This window comes from Balaenoptera borealis (genome assembly GCF_965194805.1).
Source record: "Balaenoptera borealis genome assembly, chromosome: 4".
NCBI lineage: Eukaryota > Metazoa > Chordata > Mammalia > Artiodactyla > Balaenopteridae > Balaenoptera > Balaenoptera borealis.
Genome location: NC_138861.1, coordinates 87996848 through 88014570, shown reverse-complemented (window position 1 = coordinate 88014570; position 17723 = coordinate 87996848). Strand labels below are relative to the sequence as shown.

The 17723-nt window shown below is 42.7% G+C and overlaps 1 protein-coding gene across 6 annotated transcripts in view; it reads left to right on the top strand.

The window, feature by feature from the left end:
* The window catches only part of PGCKA1 (PDCD10 and GCKIII kinases associated 1), an 83840-nt gene extending 70827 nt beyond the window's left edge, over window positions 1-13013 (top strand). For 3 of the 6 annotated variants that reach the window (XM_082390735.1, XM_082390734.1, XM_082390733.1), the window contains one exon: window positions 11270-13013. In XM_082390735.1, coding sequence (XP_082246861.1) covers window positions 11270-12203 — 934 coding nt within the window. In that variant the 3' untranslated portion in view covers window positions 12204-13013. Of the gene's footprint in view, window positions 1-10064; window positions 10240-11269 lie in introns of those variants that run through there. The other 3 variants (XM_082390731.1, XM_082390732.1, XM_082390736.1) reach the window with 2 other exon arrangements.
* The last annotated feature ends 4710 nt before the right edge of the window (window positions 13014-17723 follow it).

Here is a 17723-nt window from a genome sequence, read left to right as displayed (position 1 = left end):
TATAAATGGATACTTGACTTTTTACGCAAATATTATTGCAGATAAGTGTAAAAAACTCACAAAATTTAAATAAACTTTGCAGGCATAATTGCTATCAATATTTTTTTAAAGTAAACAACAACAAGAAAAAAAGATGAATGATAACTCTGTTCAACAACCCTCACAGAATTTGTCTTCTTCTTCTATTCTGTTATAGCTACTGTCACGTGCTTATATCAGGTTTTTTTCCCTTCTTTACATTCACTTTCCTCTCTCTAAAAAAAAAAAAAGCCTTCTGTTTAATTCTAATAATTCATGCAAATTTTGCCTTTTCAAACACAATATTCTGAATTTATTTTAAATTAAAAATAATAGGCTTCTTTCACAAAAACTTTCAAATTGGGCCATATTTATTTTATAGCTTATCTTTACCTCCTAGTTCATGGCCACTTACCCTCATCCAGAAGATGGGCCCCCAAGACCAGCTCACACCATGGGCAGCACACGGGGCCTGGGGCAGCACAAGGATGGCCATAGGGAAGGAGCAGTGAAACGGGCAGGTCCAGCAGCATCAGAGCTAACACGGGAGAAACTGAACCCCTCCACACCCCATAGGCTCCTTCCTCCTGCAGCCTCTTCCACAGAATTATTGTCCAGAAAGACAGATCCCATTTGTGTGAAAAGAGGCGTCTATAGAATCGCCAGAGTTTTTTGACCCCGCCATGGTCTGGCCAGACTACAGAATAAATCCCATGCCCAGTCAGAGCTGGAGGAAACCCTGCCATAAGGTGGTGCCATGGCCACCAGGACTTAACACAATAATTGTCTGAATACTTACCACATCACCTACTCCCTAACTTCACCACATGGCAAAGCACCTACACTATTTGTGCCTTTAATTCTGTTTGAGGCCTTTCCCATACCAAGTCCTTTTCTTGAAATTAAATTAAATAACCACTATATACTGCCATCTGGTGGCCAATTGATGAAATCACACCTATGAAATTCTATCAGGGCCCAAATCAAGAGGATCCAGTTCCCTTTTGCAAAAGCTAATGGATCACAAGCTGCTTCTTATTGTGTAATGCAGTGGACTCAGAAAACAACAAAACCTACAAGAGGTATTATATTAATATAGTATGAAATATATAAATATTATATAATAAGTAATATATAATCAGGAAGTATTAATAATAATGAAAACAATAACAACAACATTAATAATAGCCACACTGTACCACTTTCTAGCTTTTATGTCCATTTACTTATCTATAAAATACTGGCTCCCAACCTTTGTGCAGTGTTGGTGGGAATGTAAATTGGTGCAGCCACTATGGAAAACAGTATGGAAGATCCTCAAAAAATTAAAAATAGAGCTACCATATGACCCAGCAATTCCACTCCAGGGTGTATATCCAAAAAAGAAAATAAAACACTAATTCGAAAAGATCTATGCACCCCAATTTTCATAGCAGCACTATTTACAATAGCCAAGATATGGAAACAACCTAAGTGTCCATCAACAGAAGAATGGATAAAGAAGGTGTGATATATATAATAGAATATTATTCAGCCATAAAAAAAGAATGAAATTTACATTTACTCATTTACAACAACATGGACGGACATAGAAAGTATGATGCTTAGTGAAAGAAGTCAGACAGAGAAAGACAAATACTGATATATAAATATGATATCATATGACATATCATATGATAAATCATATATATGATATCATATGACATATCATATGACAAATATATATATATCATATGACATATCATATGACAAATATCATATATATGATATCATATATATGTGGAATCTAAAAAATAAAACCAACGAATAGAGCAAAACAGAAACAGACTCACGGATACAGGAAACAAACTAGTGGTTACCAGTGGGGAGAAGGAAGGGGGGAGGGGCAGGACAATGGTATGGGATTAAAACTATTATGTATAAAATAGATAAGCAATGAGGATATATTGTACAGCACAGGGAAATATAACCATTATTTTGTGATAACTTTAAATGGAGTACAATCTATAAAATATTGAATCACTGTACTGTACACCTGAAGTTAATGTAATATTGCAAATCAACTACTCTTCAATTAAAAAAATAATAGGGAATTCCCTAGTGGTCCAGTGGCTGGGACTCGGCACTTTCACTGCCATGGCCTGGGTTCATTCCCTGGTCAGGGAACTAAGATCCCACAAGCCGCGCAGTTCAGCCAAAATAATAATAATTACTGGTTTCCATCTTAAAGGATTATTGTAAAATTGAAATGAAATTTCTTAAAACAGTGCTTGATGCATATTAAACACTCAAATGTTAACTACTTGTAATCATTAATAAGTACTGGCAGGATGCCAAACATTACAGTAAATGCCATACATACTTTTATCTCATTTAAATTTCAAAACAATCCTGATAAGCAGGAACTGTTATCATTCCCATTTTGCAGATTAGACAGCTAAAGGTCACAGAGGCTAAGAAATTTGCCTAGAGGTCACAAAGCTAATAAATGGTGGAGGTAGAATTGGAACCCACAACTCTGGCCCTAAATTACTCATTAAACCACTGTGCTGACTTGCTGGTGTGATAAATCTTCTCAGATGCTTATACGTCTCGCCTCACGCACATACCCCAGCCCCGCCACACACACACACACACACACACACACACACTCTCTCTCTCTCTCCCCCTCTCTCTCCCTCTCTCTCTCTCTCTCTCTCTCTCTCTCTCTCTCTCTCTCTCTCTCTCTCTCTCTCTCTCTCCCTCTCTCCCCCAGCGCATCCCAGTGAAGGAGGTCCAGCAGGTGCACCTCCTCCTCCCTCAGAGTCCCCCTGATCTGAGTCTTCGCCCCCCAGGGAAGTTGCTGTTACACACACTCTCCCCATCTCAAGGCTCCAGGGCATTGGTCAGCAGGACCCTATGGCAAAGAAGCCAAGGAGACCTTTTCAAAGAGCTGCAGACCTAAGGGAATGAGATGAGAACTTGGGGCCTGAAGGAAGGAAACAGGAGGAGAAGCTTTGTGCATTCAGTCAGGATCATGGGTTGGGGTGACTGTGGACTTGGGACCCAAACGCAGCCCATCAGTATTGGAATGGGGTAGTTCACACACCACTGAGCAGAGCTCCCCACCTGCAAAACAGTGATATTGGTGCCTGCCTTGTCTCGGTGTTCAATGATAAAGGTGTGTGAGCCAAGTCAGAGAGCGGGTCAGGAGGGGAGGAACCTTCCTTCGCTGATTCACCATTTCGATTGTTAGATTTGGAAGAGAGCTTTGATGTCATGGACTCATTGGGCAGATAAAGGAACTGAGGAATCAGGAGATTACACAACTTTCCCACATCCACATGGTTGATGATGAAGCCACTGCTGGAAGGTGGATTTCTCACACCTGGCACAGACTTTGCCTGGCTGAGTTCACCAAAACACCAACCACCACCTGGCAATAATTAGTTTGGGGCGTAAAACCCCTCCTGATAATTAGGACTGTCATGACAGTTGTTTTTCCCAGAGGTCCACAAAACACAAGTTCTGTTGGTTGTTAATATCTTTTATGGGGAAAAAAAAAAAGTTCTGTGGTCAAATAATTTTGGGAAATACTGAGTTAAACAAGGTGAAATCGTTCTTTTTCATAACTATGAATGTGTTCATCTTTCATCTCTGCTGTTTCCAAACCTGTTTGACCACGGAACCCTTTGGCAGGGATGGGGGTGGACATTTGAACGCACCTCTGCACAAATATTCCATCAAACCCAGTTCTAAGTGCTGCTGAGACATATACGGTAGCACATTGACTATTGGGAGTGCATCGAATGGACTGTTTGATGGTGCTGATAATAACAGTCTTCTTATAGTCTCTCCAGTTCTCCAAAATCACTGAAGTTCAGCCTCTTTAGGAGAAAAGGAAACACACCAGAAAATTTTGTCCCAGAGAGTTTTCAAAGCCTTCCCGGAAAGGAGGATATGATTCTGCTGAGGAAAGAGATTGGGTAGTAGTCAAGAATTATCTTCTTGTCCTTTTTCCACTATAGATTCAATACTGTCTATGGAGTTGGGCAGGCAGTCTTAATTTCTTTTATAAAGCACCTGGTGGTTTCTTCAGTGTGTGCTAATTATTTTTATCCAATCCGCTTGAGTCTAAGAGGTCAGTACCCAGAAGTGACTCACTACATATTTTTCAACTTCACCTGCTGGCCAGATTAAGGTGAAATCCTGGACTGTTTTCTAAACACTGGCAAGTTGGTTTTTCAAAACGGAGTTGAAATTTAAGTGTTTAATTTTATCATGTCTCTTCCAAACACTCCAACTTCCATCAACTCAAACCACTTGCCAGCAGCTGCTCTGAAAGCTCATTCATTGACTAGAGCCCTCGAAGCAGGATGTCCTTGACCCTTGGAATTACATAACTGTAATTCCCAAGCTGGGAAGAGGAACCACGGTTCCTCCCATCTCTCTCAGCTCATGTCATGCACTTGGCTTTTGGTTTTGGACCACTGGGTGGAGTGAGATTTGATCATGGAAAAGGGTAAACCTTCTACTGGAATAATTTATAAAAGCTCATACTCACCATTCATTCATTTGCACCTGTCACTCACCAGTCATTCCTTCATTTGAATAGCAGGTGTGACGTGCTCCAAGCCAGCTGGATGCTGTCCTGGCTTAGGCATTGCCTGCGAGGGGCTTGTGTTCAGTAAGGGAGGCCGACAGCTGATGAACACCAGTGCCCTAGACTATAAGTCCCCTTCTGAGATGGGGCAGCCCAAGGACAGGAAGCATCTTTGCCTTCAGTGTTGTAGTGCCTGGGGCTGGGTATTGAGGAAAGGTCTTTAGTACGTACTCAGAATGACAACTAAATCCAGAAAGGCCAGTGGGCTTTTGATGAGCTCCTTTCCAAGACCTTTCTCCATGTGCTTCTTTATAGGGAATAGCTTAATAGCAATGGTTTCCTGTAGGTAACAGGTCCTAGCCCGGCGACAAGCAGAACAGAACTGACATCAGATTAGTGCTTTTTTTTTTTTTAAACTTCCCACTTTTTTTTTTTTCCTTTTAACTTTTGATTTTGACATCATATCAGACTTACTGAAGAGTTGCAAGAAAAGTACAAAGGACCCTCATAAAGTCACAATCCGCAAATGTTAGCATTTGCTTTATTTTTCTCTCTCTCTACACATACACACATAATCTTCTTCCTGAATCATTTTAATAAATTACAGGTACCATGCCCTTCTACTCCGAAATACTTCACTCTGAATTTCCTAAGAACAAGGGCATGCTTTTATATAACTCCAGTACAATAATCAAAATCAGGACATTTACATTGGTTTAATACTACTACCTAATCTACAGACCTTATTCAGATTTCACCAGTTGTGTCAATAATGACCTCTTACAAAAAGATCATGATTGCATTTGGTTGTCGTGTCTCTTCTATCTCCTTTTATCTGGAATAGCTCTTTAGTCTGTCCTTGTTTTTCAGACTAAATATCCCATCCTTCTCAAGTTTTCACCCGCTGGTCTCAGCATCTGTTGATGATTCTTGCTTACGTCCACTGTTACTGTGATGGTTGTCAAATGGTGATTTCTCTAGTTCCATTATTCCTTGTATGTTTGTTAGCTGACTGTCTACTTGTAAGTCAGGGCTTTCCCCTTTTTAGATTTATATCCTAAGGATTCATAGACCCTTGTTTTATTCAATGGATTATAATCCTTTATGTTAGTATTTATTCTGATGCTCACGTTGTTCCGTATTTGGCCAGTAGAACCCCTGCAAGCTGGTCCTGTGTCCGTTTGACCTGTCCCTGTCACTCTTTAAGATCATCACTATTCAAAGGCAGCCCTTTCCGGCTGGGTTGAGACTTTTTCTATATTCCTTGACTTCCTGATGGATACTCAGTCAATTTCTCTGTCTGGTTGCAAAACTTCTGCCTCCCCCCAGTCTCCCCGTTTCTCCCCACCTTCATCACTAACTCCCTTGTGAAACCAGATTTTCCCGCAAGGGGACTTGACTAGTAACTGATGGGGCTTTAGCATGCCCGTCTTCAAACACAGGACTGTGTAATTTCAACACGAAGCACAGGACAAGAGTCAACCTCCAACACAGGAGTCCAGGAGCAGGCAGGCGCCAGCAGTGGGTGGACACACCATCCTAATGGTGTTTGCTTTTCTCCTGTGGAAACCAGATGATGGTTGCGAAGGCTTTGCCTTTTGTTTCTCTGTTGCTCTTTTACACTCCAAAGAGAAAGCAAATTCTGATTCTGCTCCATAATAAAGGGCCCCAGACAACTAAGTTCTCACCTTTAAGCCAGATGTTGTCAAAGTGAGGGGGGAGAGAAAGAGACAGACTGCCTGTTTTGAATTGGGTTTTACTTCAGAAGAGCATATATTTTTTCCCCCATATCCATGTGCCACGCTGGACCTGGAGTATTTCCTTTTTGCACCTGGAGATGGGAGACCTCCTCACTAAAAGCAAGATGTGGTGTGGGAGGGACACATGAAAAGAGAAACAGATCAGGTTTGATGTTAGGATTCATCATAGAAAGAAGAATCATTGTAGACACAGGCAGGCAGGGGTTGGGTGTAAATGCATTAGTCCCCACCCTTTTCGTCAGCGGTCACCCAACCTTGGATGTTGGAGCCTATCTCATTGAGAGAAGGAATGTTGCTGGGGAAGGAAAACACAGGGTGGTGAGAGAGGGCAGGACCTCTAACCAGGAAGAGGTTGCCTCTGCTGGGCTGGGGAGAGAGAGGCACAGAGCGTGGCCCTCGGTACGGGACCAGGTCTGTAGGAACCCCAGGGGGTGCACCCTAAAGGGAGGCAGCCGGTGGGGGGGTGGGGAGGGACTGGAAACTTGACTCGAAAGGGGAGAGTTATCAAAACACCTTTTATAACTACATGGCTTTGAAGAAAAATACAGATCCTATGATTTTCCAAGGAAAGTGGGGGGGAGGGGGGGAGCGGGTGAAAGCCACAGATGACATGTCAGTTCTCCTAGAAACAGGGAAGCAGAGGCTCTGGAGTTGGGCTCTTAAATCTCAGCAGTAATCTCACTTCCAGAGGGTGGGGACAGCCAGCCAGCCTGGCGAGGGTGCCTCAGGGTCAGGATGACCTTGGTCAGCCTCAGAGACGCTGGGAAAGCCAGGTGTCGCTCAAGACAAGTCTCTTTCGTTCTTCCTTCTTTCCAGAAGAAAACCTTCCCTACCTACGACTCTGGAACCCACCTGCCTGACATTTTTCAGTGATTCACATATCACGATTGCTTCGATTACATTATTAAGACCTGTAGTCTGCCCCTCTCTCAAACACTCCAAAGCCCTTTTTTTTCTTTTCTTTGACTTTTTTCTTGCCTTCTATCCTCCTGACTTTTTAAAAACAGATTCCAAGATAAACAAAGGTACTGCAAGCATGGAAACGTGCCAGATTTTGAGGGCGCAAGTGGGGAGGGGAGGGGCTGATGGTGGGGAGGAAGTGCACAGGGGGCTCTTCAACCTGTTTATCCAGCTGATATATAAATTATTTGCAGCAAATGGACATAAGTGGGGAGCAGAGGCTGGAAACAAAATCCTGGACTTGGAAAATGGGGTAATTTCATTGAGGGTGCATTGAAAAAGGAAAAGGTTGTACACATATTGCTGGCTAAGCCACCAATGATTTCTCTCTCTGTGGAACTCTTGATGCACTTGGGGTGTGTGTCTTTCAGTTGGTGCCCCAGTTGATAGAAATATACCATTTGGCCCTTATTCTGGAAACAAGTATTACTTGGTATTGTTAATGCTCTTGTTTGTATGTGTATGTATGTCACGACAACTAGATTCTTTCTTTCTTCGGTGCAAAGCTTCCATCTTTTTTTTTAAACATGCTGTATCCAGACAGAGCTGAGTAATAAGTATATGCTTATTATGAATATTAACTCGTATAATCTCCAACAATGCTATGTGGTAGATGCATCATTATCCCCATTTACAGATGACATAGCTGAGGCCTAAAGTTACACGGCAGAGCTGGGACCTGAACCAAATAATCCAGGCAATCTCCCCATCTCAAATCTGTAATCACACCTGCAAAGACTTTCTTTCATGGTCACATGAGGTAACAGTCACAAGTTCCAGAGATTAGGATGTGGATGTTGGATATATTTGTGGGGAGGGGGGGGTGTAAATCTAGTTTCCTCTAACCAACCAACTAGTCTATACTTCGTAAAAGGCACCAGTAATTTTCTCTGTGGTTAAAGGCTTATGAAGTAGCATCCTGGGAAATTCATCCGTGATTGAAAGGAAGGAGAGAGAACAGAGAAAGCAGTGACACAGCTGACGATGAGCCATCCCTCTCTCTCCCTAGCACACGCATCTTATGGAGACAAAGGGACTAGGGCTTTAGATTCTGTCACTGGCTTGTCTCCTTAAAGGTTGTAGCTGTTAGAGATGGAAGATGACTTAAAGATTCTTCCATACTAATTTTTGGGATTTTCACAGAAAAGACCAGAACAATGTGGTCAGTTTTACATGAAGAGAAGGTTTTATTCAGAGGGCACTCATGAGGAAAAAATGCAACTTGGGAAAGGCCAGGGGACAGAGGGCAGGTGGGAAATGAAAGATGCAAAGACGTGAGTCCGTCTGCCACCAGCAAGCCCGAAGGGGCGTGTCCTTGAACTGCCAGAGAGTGGAGTCCAGGGATCGTAGCCGGGATGGGACTCGTGGTGGGAAAAGCAAAACAGGAGCAGCTTAGTCCAAGTAAATCTTGTGATGATCCCTCCAGCTCCAACCTCCTCAGGTCTGTAACATGGAACGTATAGATCAGCTGCCGTATCCTGACATCTTTTAATACTGAGTAGTTAATCCCCTGGCGCGGAAACCTCTCCACTCTCTTATGCCATCTGCTGCTGCACGGGGGCTGCACCCTAGTTAAGTACATGTCCCCCGTGGAAGGCAATGGAAGAGAAAACGCACAGGTCCTTTTCAGTCCCACCTTTCTCTCCCTAGCATTCGTCAACCTGTTTTTTCCTCATGTGCAAAATGGAGATGGCATAACTCCCAGGGTTGGGGAAAGGTCTGGCACAAGAGACAAGTGTAAATAAATGTCTGAGAACTGTGAATCGGTGATTTTAGATATGTGAAGGTATTCCAGGTAACCAGTGCCCTCCCTGAATCACGTTATCCTTTTGCCAAAAAATTGTAACTCTACTAACTTTGAGTGTATCTAGGAAAGAAAAAGCAAACTTAATTCCTATTAAAATGTCATTCAGACGCCCCGGCCCAGTGCAGGCCGAGAGCGCCCGAAGCTCGGCCGGGGAGCGGCGGGGCCGCCGGCGGGCGGGGCCGGGAGAAGAGCGGGCGCCGCTGGCCGGGAAGGTGCTGGAGGCCGCGGTCCGCATGTTGAAGGTGCAACTCCCCGCGTTATCTTAAGCAGCTCCCAGTCCCCGAGAGCGTTACCGGGATCGTCCAGCTCACAGTTTCAGACTGGCTTTGGTTATTGCCTTTCCTCGGTGTACTTGCACTACCTTGCGGTTCGTCCATTCCTTCCGAAGCAAAAGCAGCAGCAGGATAACTTGATTAATCTTAAAATACAGAAGGAAAATCCCAAAGTGGTGAATGAAGTAAACATTGAAGATTTGTGTCTTACTAAAGCAGCTAATTGTAGGTGTTGGCATTCTAAGACGTTTCCTGCCTGTGATGGTTCACATGATAAACACAACGAATTGACTGGAGATGATGTGGGTCCACTAATACTGAAGAAGTATAATAGTAATGAATTAGGATGGAATTCAATTCTGTGCTGGAAAATCTTATAACAGTATTTTTTCATTCTTTGTTTATAGAAGATTTTTCAAATGGTAGTCTTAAGTATTGCTACTGGTTGAATAATTATTTCTGCCAATTTATTTCACATTACTGTTTATATTTGACACTTTGTATATTCAGTCATTTATATAGAATTAAATCGTGCAACCCTTTCATTCTGATTTCAAAGAATTAATGTATCTTCCTAAAATAAAACGAACACTTTTTATTTTTAAAATAAAATAAAATAAAATGTCCTTCACTCTGTTCTCTCCTTTTTATGCCTTTTTTTCCAGATGATAACAAAAAGTAATCCAGATGGGGTGCAGGTGCTGTAAAATGCTACAAAGGTAACATTGAACAAAATGTCTCATCTGAATGGAGGAATTTGTGATTACCATGCAAGCACTTTAAACACCCTGCATGGGTTCAATGCATTTACCCAGCTTGGGGCATGACCACCATTGCCAGGCAATTAAGAGTTTGGAACCACTTTAATGTCATTTAAAAGAACACAAGGCCTGGATTTTTAAACTTTTTTTGTGCAATGCTCAGAGTGTGTTGGGAACGCTGTCTTTCTCTGAGGCTGAATTTGGTTTGGGTTGAATTTACATTTCTCCAGAGAGCTTCAATGCAAAGAAAAGTTTGAGTTTTAGAAGATGCCTGAAATGGCATCACTGAAAACACCCCAGTCACATATGTGCTTTTAATTTTGTCCAGATTCTATTTCATAAAAATTTGGGCAACATGAATATAATTCTGTATAAAATAAAGGGGAAAAATTAACTGATGATTTTGCTTCCTTAACAAAACTATCTTTATTATGTTAGTTCTATTCTGTATCTATATCTATTGGGCAACATGAATATAATTCTGTATAAAATAAAGGGGAAAAATTAACTGATGATTTTGCTTCCTTAACAAAACTATCTTTATTATGTTAGTTCTATTCTGTATCTATATCTATCTATATATAGATCTATATATAGATAGATATAGTTATATATACACACACACACCTACATACATATATAAGTGTTATTCCACTATAATCTGATGTTAGGCTCTATTCAAAAAAAAATTTATTGTAAGTATCTTTCATGCTAGTCCAGACTTCATACTTACTATTTTAATGACTACATAATATTCCATTGAGGGGTTGAACCATCAGTTCTTAACCACTTATTTTCCTGTGCTTGGATATTTGTTTTATTTATTTACATTTTTTGTTTGTTTTTCAATTTCATGACCCACTTTGTTCTGTAACTTCTTCCTGCCCTTTTTTGAGTCCCTTCTTAAGATCTATTTACAGTTGGCAGAGCGTTTTTATACCAACTATATATATTTAATGAGGCACACATATAGACTTAAAAGAGTAATCACGGAAATTAACAGGAATCGTAGAAAACAGCAGAGCCTGTAGTAGAAATATTAATAATGAAAGTTAGTTATTAATAAAGTTAATACTTAACCCGACTGGTCTCCCTTCTTCTCACCCCAGCTATCTCTTCGATCCAGTTCAAGTGCCCTCCCCTGGTTACGTCAACGAAGTAAACAGCTGCAAGTTAGATGAAGACGATGCCGTTAAGGTAAAAGGCAAACAGAGCCGCGAAGTGCTGGTACACAAGGATGACCCTCCGAGCGAGAGCTCCAAGAGGACCGCGAGCAGGGGCCAAACGGCTGCTCCGCAGGAGCCCTGCGGGCCGCCACAAGGACCGCTTCTCCCGGGGGGCACGGCGGGGGGACCCTGCGCCGAGAAGACTGGCGGGGCCGTCAATGGCCTCGGCCCCGCTGCTGCCCTGCAGCTCGCTGGCGATCCCGGGTGCCCCCAGGGGGACAGGGGCTCCTGGGCCAGTGCCGCAAACAAGGGTCACACGACTCGGCCCTTCCTTGAAGGAGGAAGCACCAGGGAACCGGACTGCGTGCTGCTGGCTTCAGGAGAGACCCGTGTCATCGGAAGTGGCGACTCCAGCGCGTCTTGCGCGGCGGGGCATCCCGCCTGGGAAGTCCCAGACCACGTCCTCCAGATACCCGCCCCGGATTACCCTCGGCTGTGGGGCCCAGCCGACGACGACGCCGATCACGTTGATGGCGAAGAAAAGGACTGCCTCTTCAAGGGCCACACAGAGGAGGAGCCCCGGGAAGGCGCTCACCCCAGGGCGGGGGAGCGTGGTTTGAATATGCCCTTCTCCGTGAAGAGAAGCTGGGATTCGTTAAACGAGGCCGTGGCAACTGAAGTTCTAAGTGTATACTTTAAAGAAGAGGATCCTGCTCAGGACGTGCCTGTGGTCGATTCGAGAAACGGGTGGGAGGAGACCCAGGGCTCCCCTGGAGATGCGAGCGGGGAGACGGCGGATGAGGACGCGGAGGTGGCCGAAGCCTTGGCCGCTTTAGAGGCAGCTACTGCGGGAGAAGATGTGGACGAGGCAGAGTAGGGGAGGGGGTTTGCGCCGGCAAGGAAGCCAGCGTTGAGCTGGGCGTATGGGGCTGGGTTTGCTCCTTAGACACAGCTGATGACTGCAGCGCAGATGGGTGCAGCCTTCCCGGTGGTTGACACCCAGCACCTGTTCTGATGGCTGTGAGCGCCTGGGCCACACCACTTGTTAAATATGGAGAGTGCCACCGTCTAGATGGGCTAAAACTCGAGACACGAGAATAAAAGTCAGAGTGGGCCACAGTGCTCGTGTCCACAGCGCACGCAGACATTAAACAGCCTGCTTGGCGACCCGCACGACTCCCCCAGAACATCTGGTGCAGATGTCCTTGAGAATGCGCTGACATCCCAGCGCTTAATCCCAAGGGCACAGATTCACAGAACATTCTGTTTGACTATAAATTCTCCATCTTGCTTTTGAGAGCCAAGCGTTATACCCAACCCGAGAAAGGTAACTACCCCCACTTAAAGTGCCTAATGTATGGTTTACCTTCAGGGGCAACCACGCAGGGAACTACTAACTAACCACTTGTTGGACCGAGGCGGAAGCTCAGCAGCTTTCAGGGTGGAGCAGGAGCCGCCCGTAAACAAATGGTTAGTCATTAGCTGTGATATCAGGACACCTTGACCTTAATTTTTTTACATTATTACTTTTTAATCTCCTTTGGGATTGGGGAGTCTGGTCAAAATAATTATTTAAACTGCTTGTGTCAAATTCAGGTTTTAAGTTCATGAGATTTGGAACAGCAAAGAGATAGATGGAGTGTTTTGTGCCATGTTAATGTCTGATTGTGATTAAAATATAGCAACAAACGTGTCTGTGTGTCTTAACTCAGAAGTGCTTCTAATTTTCCCACACTGAGCCTTAGTGACCCTTGATGTTTCTTTCAATTTAAACAGCTAGACTATTAGATGACAGATGAGGAGGAGACTAGGTTGGCTTGCCAAGAATGGCTTTGACTCTCTGTCCCTGTAGTTCAAACTCTTGACACCATGATTACCTGTGCAGATCTGACCTTTAGGATGAATAGCCCTCTCTGGGTTTCAGCCTTCTAATTTATAAACAAGGACAGCCATTTAGACATGGCTTGATGGAGAATTTAGAGGATGGTCAAGAGTAATTAGAAAAATATGAACATGGAGGATACTTTATTATGGTGTTTCATAACACAGGCTCTGAAATCTGACCTTGGTTGGATTTCCAGCTCTGCATGTGACCTTGGGCAAGTAATGTATCCCTTCTATTTACCCATTAATTAAGTGAGAATAATAATAATATGTATTTCTAGAGATTGTCATAATGTCATCACTCCATTTTGGTACTTATTTAACATAAACATGATTTCTGAGCCTAACAGACAGACATTTCCCTGGGTTTGCTTGATGACAAGCCATCTCTACATACAAGGTCACTCAGAGCTTTTAAAGGCTAAACTGTTGGCATTGCTAATTGCATTGTTGGTTTACTATTCTATTTAGTACACCAGATGCTTAATATTTCAAAGTGGTTCCTTCAACAATTTCCTAAGTGTACCTGTTGGGATCAGGTCCAGCTGCATGGGATAAATGTCTTATAAAAAGAGATTTATTTACCTTTTATGTAAAAGAAGTCTGGAGGTAGCAGTCCAGGCTGGTAGAGGATGCCGTGGTATCAGCGACTTATGTACCTTCTACCATTTGGCTTCCTTCTCAACATTACCACGTGGTCCACAATGGCTGCTGGGGCTCCAGTCACTCATTTGCTTTCCATGCAGGAAAAAGAATAATGGGTCAGAAGATCTCACTCCCTCTCTATTAAGGACCTTCTAGAAGTGTAATTCAACCTTTCCACTTGTATCTCATTGGTCAACATCTGGTTACTTGGTCACATCCAGCTGCCAGAAAGGCCAGGAAGACTTACCTTTCTAGCTATGAGCATGGCTTTCCCAACTAAATTCAGGATTCAGTTATGGAGAAGGGGGAGAATGGACATTGAGTTATGAGATGGTCTGCTTACAATCTGCCACACCAGGTCCTCAAAACACAAAAGCCCGGGATAGAGCTGATTTGCAAGAGATTGAAAAATATTGTTTACAGTTAGTGTGACACAGGAGGGGTCTGAACCTTTGGTCCAAGGAGGAAGGAGGACTGGACAGCTACAGCCTTCCCAGCTTCCCACAGGTATCTCCAAAACGGAAGAAAGAAGAAAAATCGGACAAGGAGAGGGGAAGGTGAGGTATTCCTGCAGACAAGTCTCTTTCCCTGGCACGGAAACACACTTCTGCATTTACATGTTTACCTAATTTTACATTTTAGGACTGCTACAGAGAGTTCACCATGATTAAAAACTCTCGACTTTTAAAGATTCTTTATATGTGAATAACTGCTTCAAAAAAGATTAACAGAATTTCATGTGTTTGTTAAAAGCAGCCCTGGCCCCAATATCCAGGCTCCACCAAAGGACGTCAGGGCAAATGTCAGAATCTTTAGGTTGAGAAGAAACTCCAGATTTTAGCTTTTTCCCGCAGCTTGTCTAGCAGCTGAGAATCCTGCTCTGTGTAATGTCTTCTTTCTGCAGCCTGGTGCCACCCCTTATCAAAAGTGATGCTGATGATAGTGGTGCTTTTCAAACATTCTGGACAGTCTGACAGCATAGATGCACTCTGAATGTAAGGCACTGGCTGTGATTAGAAGTGGACATCACAATCCAGAAAGGACGGGATATATGTATATGTATAGCTGATTCGCTTTGCTGTACAGTATAAACTAACACAATATCGTAAACCAGCTATACTCCAATTAAATAGATATGTGTGTATATATATAAAGAAGTGGACATCACTGTCTCCATGATCTTAGCAAACTGCATTGCATGGATATTTACCATGTTAAATCTTGATTTTGATATAAGATTATTTCTATATTACATGTAGTTTTCTTGCGCTAGGAAGTTACATTTCACTTTTTACTGATAGTTGAACTATCATATAAATATGAAATTAGATGTTTTTCCCTGGTTTCCAAGGCAGATGGTAGCATATTGTTGTAACTGTCAAAGCAGATCCGCAAGGGATTGAAGAGAATTTCAGGTTCTTAGCACACGCCCATTTGTCCACGTTCAGTAACTGTTAGCCAGTCACCGTTTTCCTCTTTCTGTCTTCCTCTGCCCTGACCCTAAGGGCAAGATTATCTTTTCTTCTTTTTTTTTTTTTTTAAATTGAGGTATAGTTGATGTACAGTATTATATAAGTTTCAGTTGTACAGCATAGTGATTTACAATTTTTAAAGGTTGTACTCCATTTATAGTTATTATAAGATATTGGCTGTATTCGCTGTGTTGTGCATTACGTGCTTGTAGCTTATTTATTTCATACGTAGTAGTCTGTATCTCTTGATCCCCAAGGCCTAACTTGCCCGCCTGTCCCCCACCCATTCTCATCTTAACTCTTCATCAGTATCTCCCAGCAGGAGGCCTTAGGAAGACTGAAGGAAGCACCAAATGCAAGTACAAGAGTACAGATCTGACTTCCTTAGTTTTGTCATCTGTGTGCAGTCACAGGAACGTGGCCTCTGCTCTTGAACTTGGACTTTATTCTTCATCAAGGGGACTCCTATTTGTACAATGAGTCTTTATGATGAAAATGTGGAAATTCTTGCTTTCTGTTTATTTATTTTTTCTTCTAGAGTAAACCTCATTCCTTTTAAAACCTGCTATTTTAAAGCTGATGATAATTAAACAGAGACAAGCTGACATTTATTTTTCATGGTAAACGCTTTCTCTGTTAACTTACGGAAATAAGTTGCTCATTTATTTATGTACTAAATTTATAAGTTCCTCCAATGTATTAGGTTATAGTAGACATATAACAGGCTGACTTTTGAAGCACTCTCAGCCACTCTAAGAAACAACATGCTAGGCAAATCTATTAAATATGCTTGGAGTTGACCATTAGCAATTTTTTTTCAACTAAAGTGACTATAATAAACAAGCACCTTTTGCCTAGATCTAGGATGGTGTGTGGCACAGGTGAGACTCAGTACATTATTTGTTGAATGAAAGACTAAAAGCTTTTCACATGTAGTGGAGGAGACATCATGCAGCTGATTAAGATTCCTAATGCTAACTGTGAGATTGGGATATGTTGTGATAAAGGTATAAATGCAGGGCTGTGGAAGCACAGTCTAGATGAATATGAGAGAAAAGAAATTACATGTATTAGCCACACGTTTCACTCTGGTGGCCCTGCTCCGTTTGAATAAGGAGGCTGCTTGGTGGTCTGTAGAAAGATGGGCACAGAGTGGAATTGAGTAGCCAGTGGAGATTTGGTCTCCATCACGAGGCCATGTTACCCTGAGGACCTTACTCCCAAACTGAGACAAAAACCTTAAGAAAACCAATGTTTGGGACCAAGCAGTGGGAAACTTGGCTCACCACATTTTTCAGTCATCTTGAACTCAATCTTTCAAACCCTGGAGGGGAAAGAAGGAGAGGGTGTGTATTTGTGACATGAGACTCAGATGTCACTCTTCTCTTGGCGCCTCATGGTAGAAAAAGTACATGGGGGTTGGCTCCACGATTAACCCCTGCAGCCATGCGTGGTGACCTCCAGGTCTTCGGAGGTTCTGACCACACAGCATGGGCCGGGCACTCAGACTCGTGCCCCTCTTCAACCCTAATCAACCTGGGGTGGAATCAGCCTGTGCCTCTTGCTCATTGTATGACCTTGGATTTAAGTTTCTTAACATTCCTGAGCCTCAGTTTCCTCATCTGTAAAATGGGGATCCTTCCTACATCCCAAGTGGAAGGCAGACATTCTCAAATTTCAGGGTGCTTGTTTTATAAAAGCAGGTTTCTGGGTCTCAGCTCTTAGAGACTTGGATTCAGCAGGTCTTGGGTGGGGCCCCAGCATCTGCATAGTTGATGTGGGTATTTCTCCAGCCACACTTGGAGAAACTCTGAGACTAGAGCAGGACTTGCCACACCTTTTTGATCTTGCACCAGTTATCAGTTAAAAATGTCACACTCCTACCCCTAATAGAAGTATGTTTACAAATAAATGTACCGTCCTCTTGTACTATGTCATATACTTTGTAGAGCAGTATTAACATAACAAATATCAATCTGGGTTTTAATATTTTCTTCCCACACCCCTGGGTTATGTGAAACCTACTTTGAAAACCACCGATTTAGAAGCTCAAATGAACTATCTATAAAATCACTCTAAATAGACAAAACTGGACTAAGATTTTCAACAAGATACGTGGCCTACATATGCACGTGAGCCATACGCTTAGAATACAAGCAAACGTGAAAATACCTCGCCAATACCACTCATCGCTACTGTTCACCCTTATCTCACCCTTTGAGCTTGATTTTTTAGGAGACTTCTGTATTTTCTGCTTTTAAGCATTTTGGAATGGTTAATACAAAACAAGGGTAAAATATGACCCAGAGACCAGAAGGTAGACAAAGAATTTTACTCATTTCCCTTATCAAATTTACACATTCCCAATTCACATAAGTGAGAAAGTTGGAGGACAG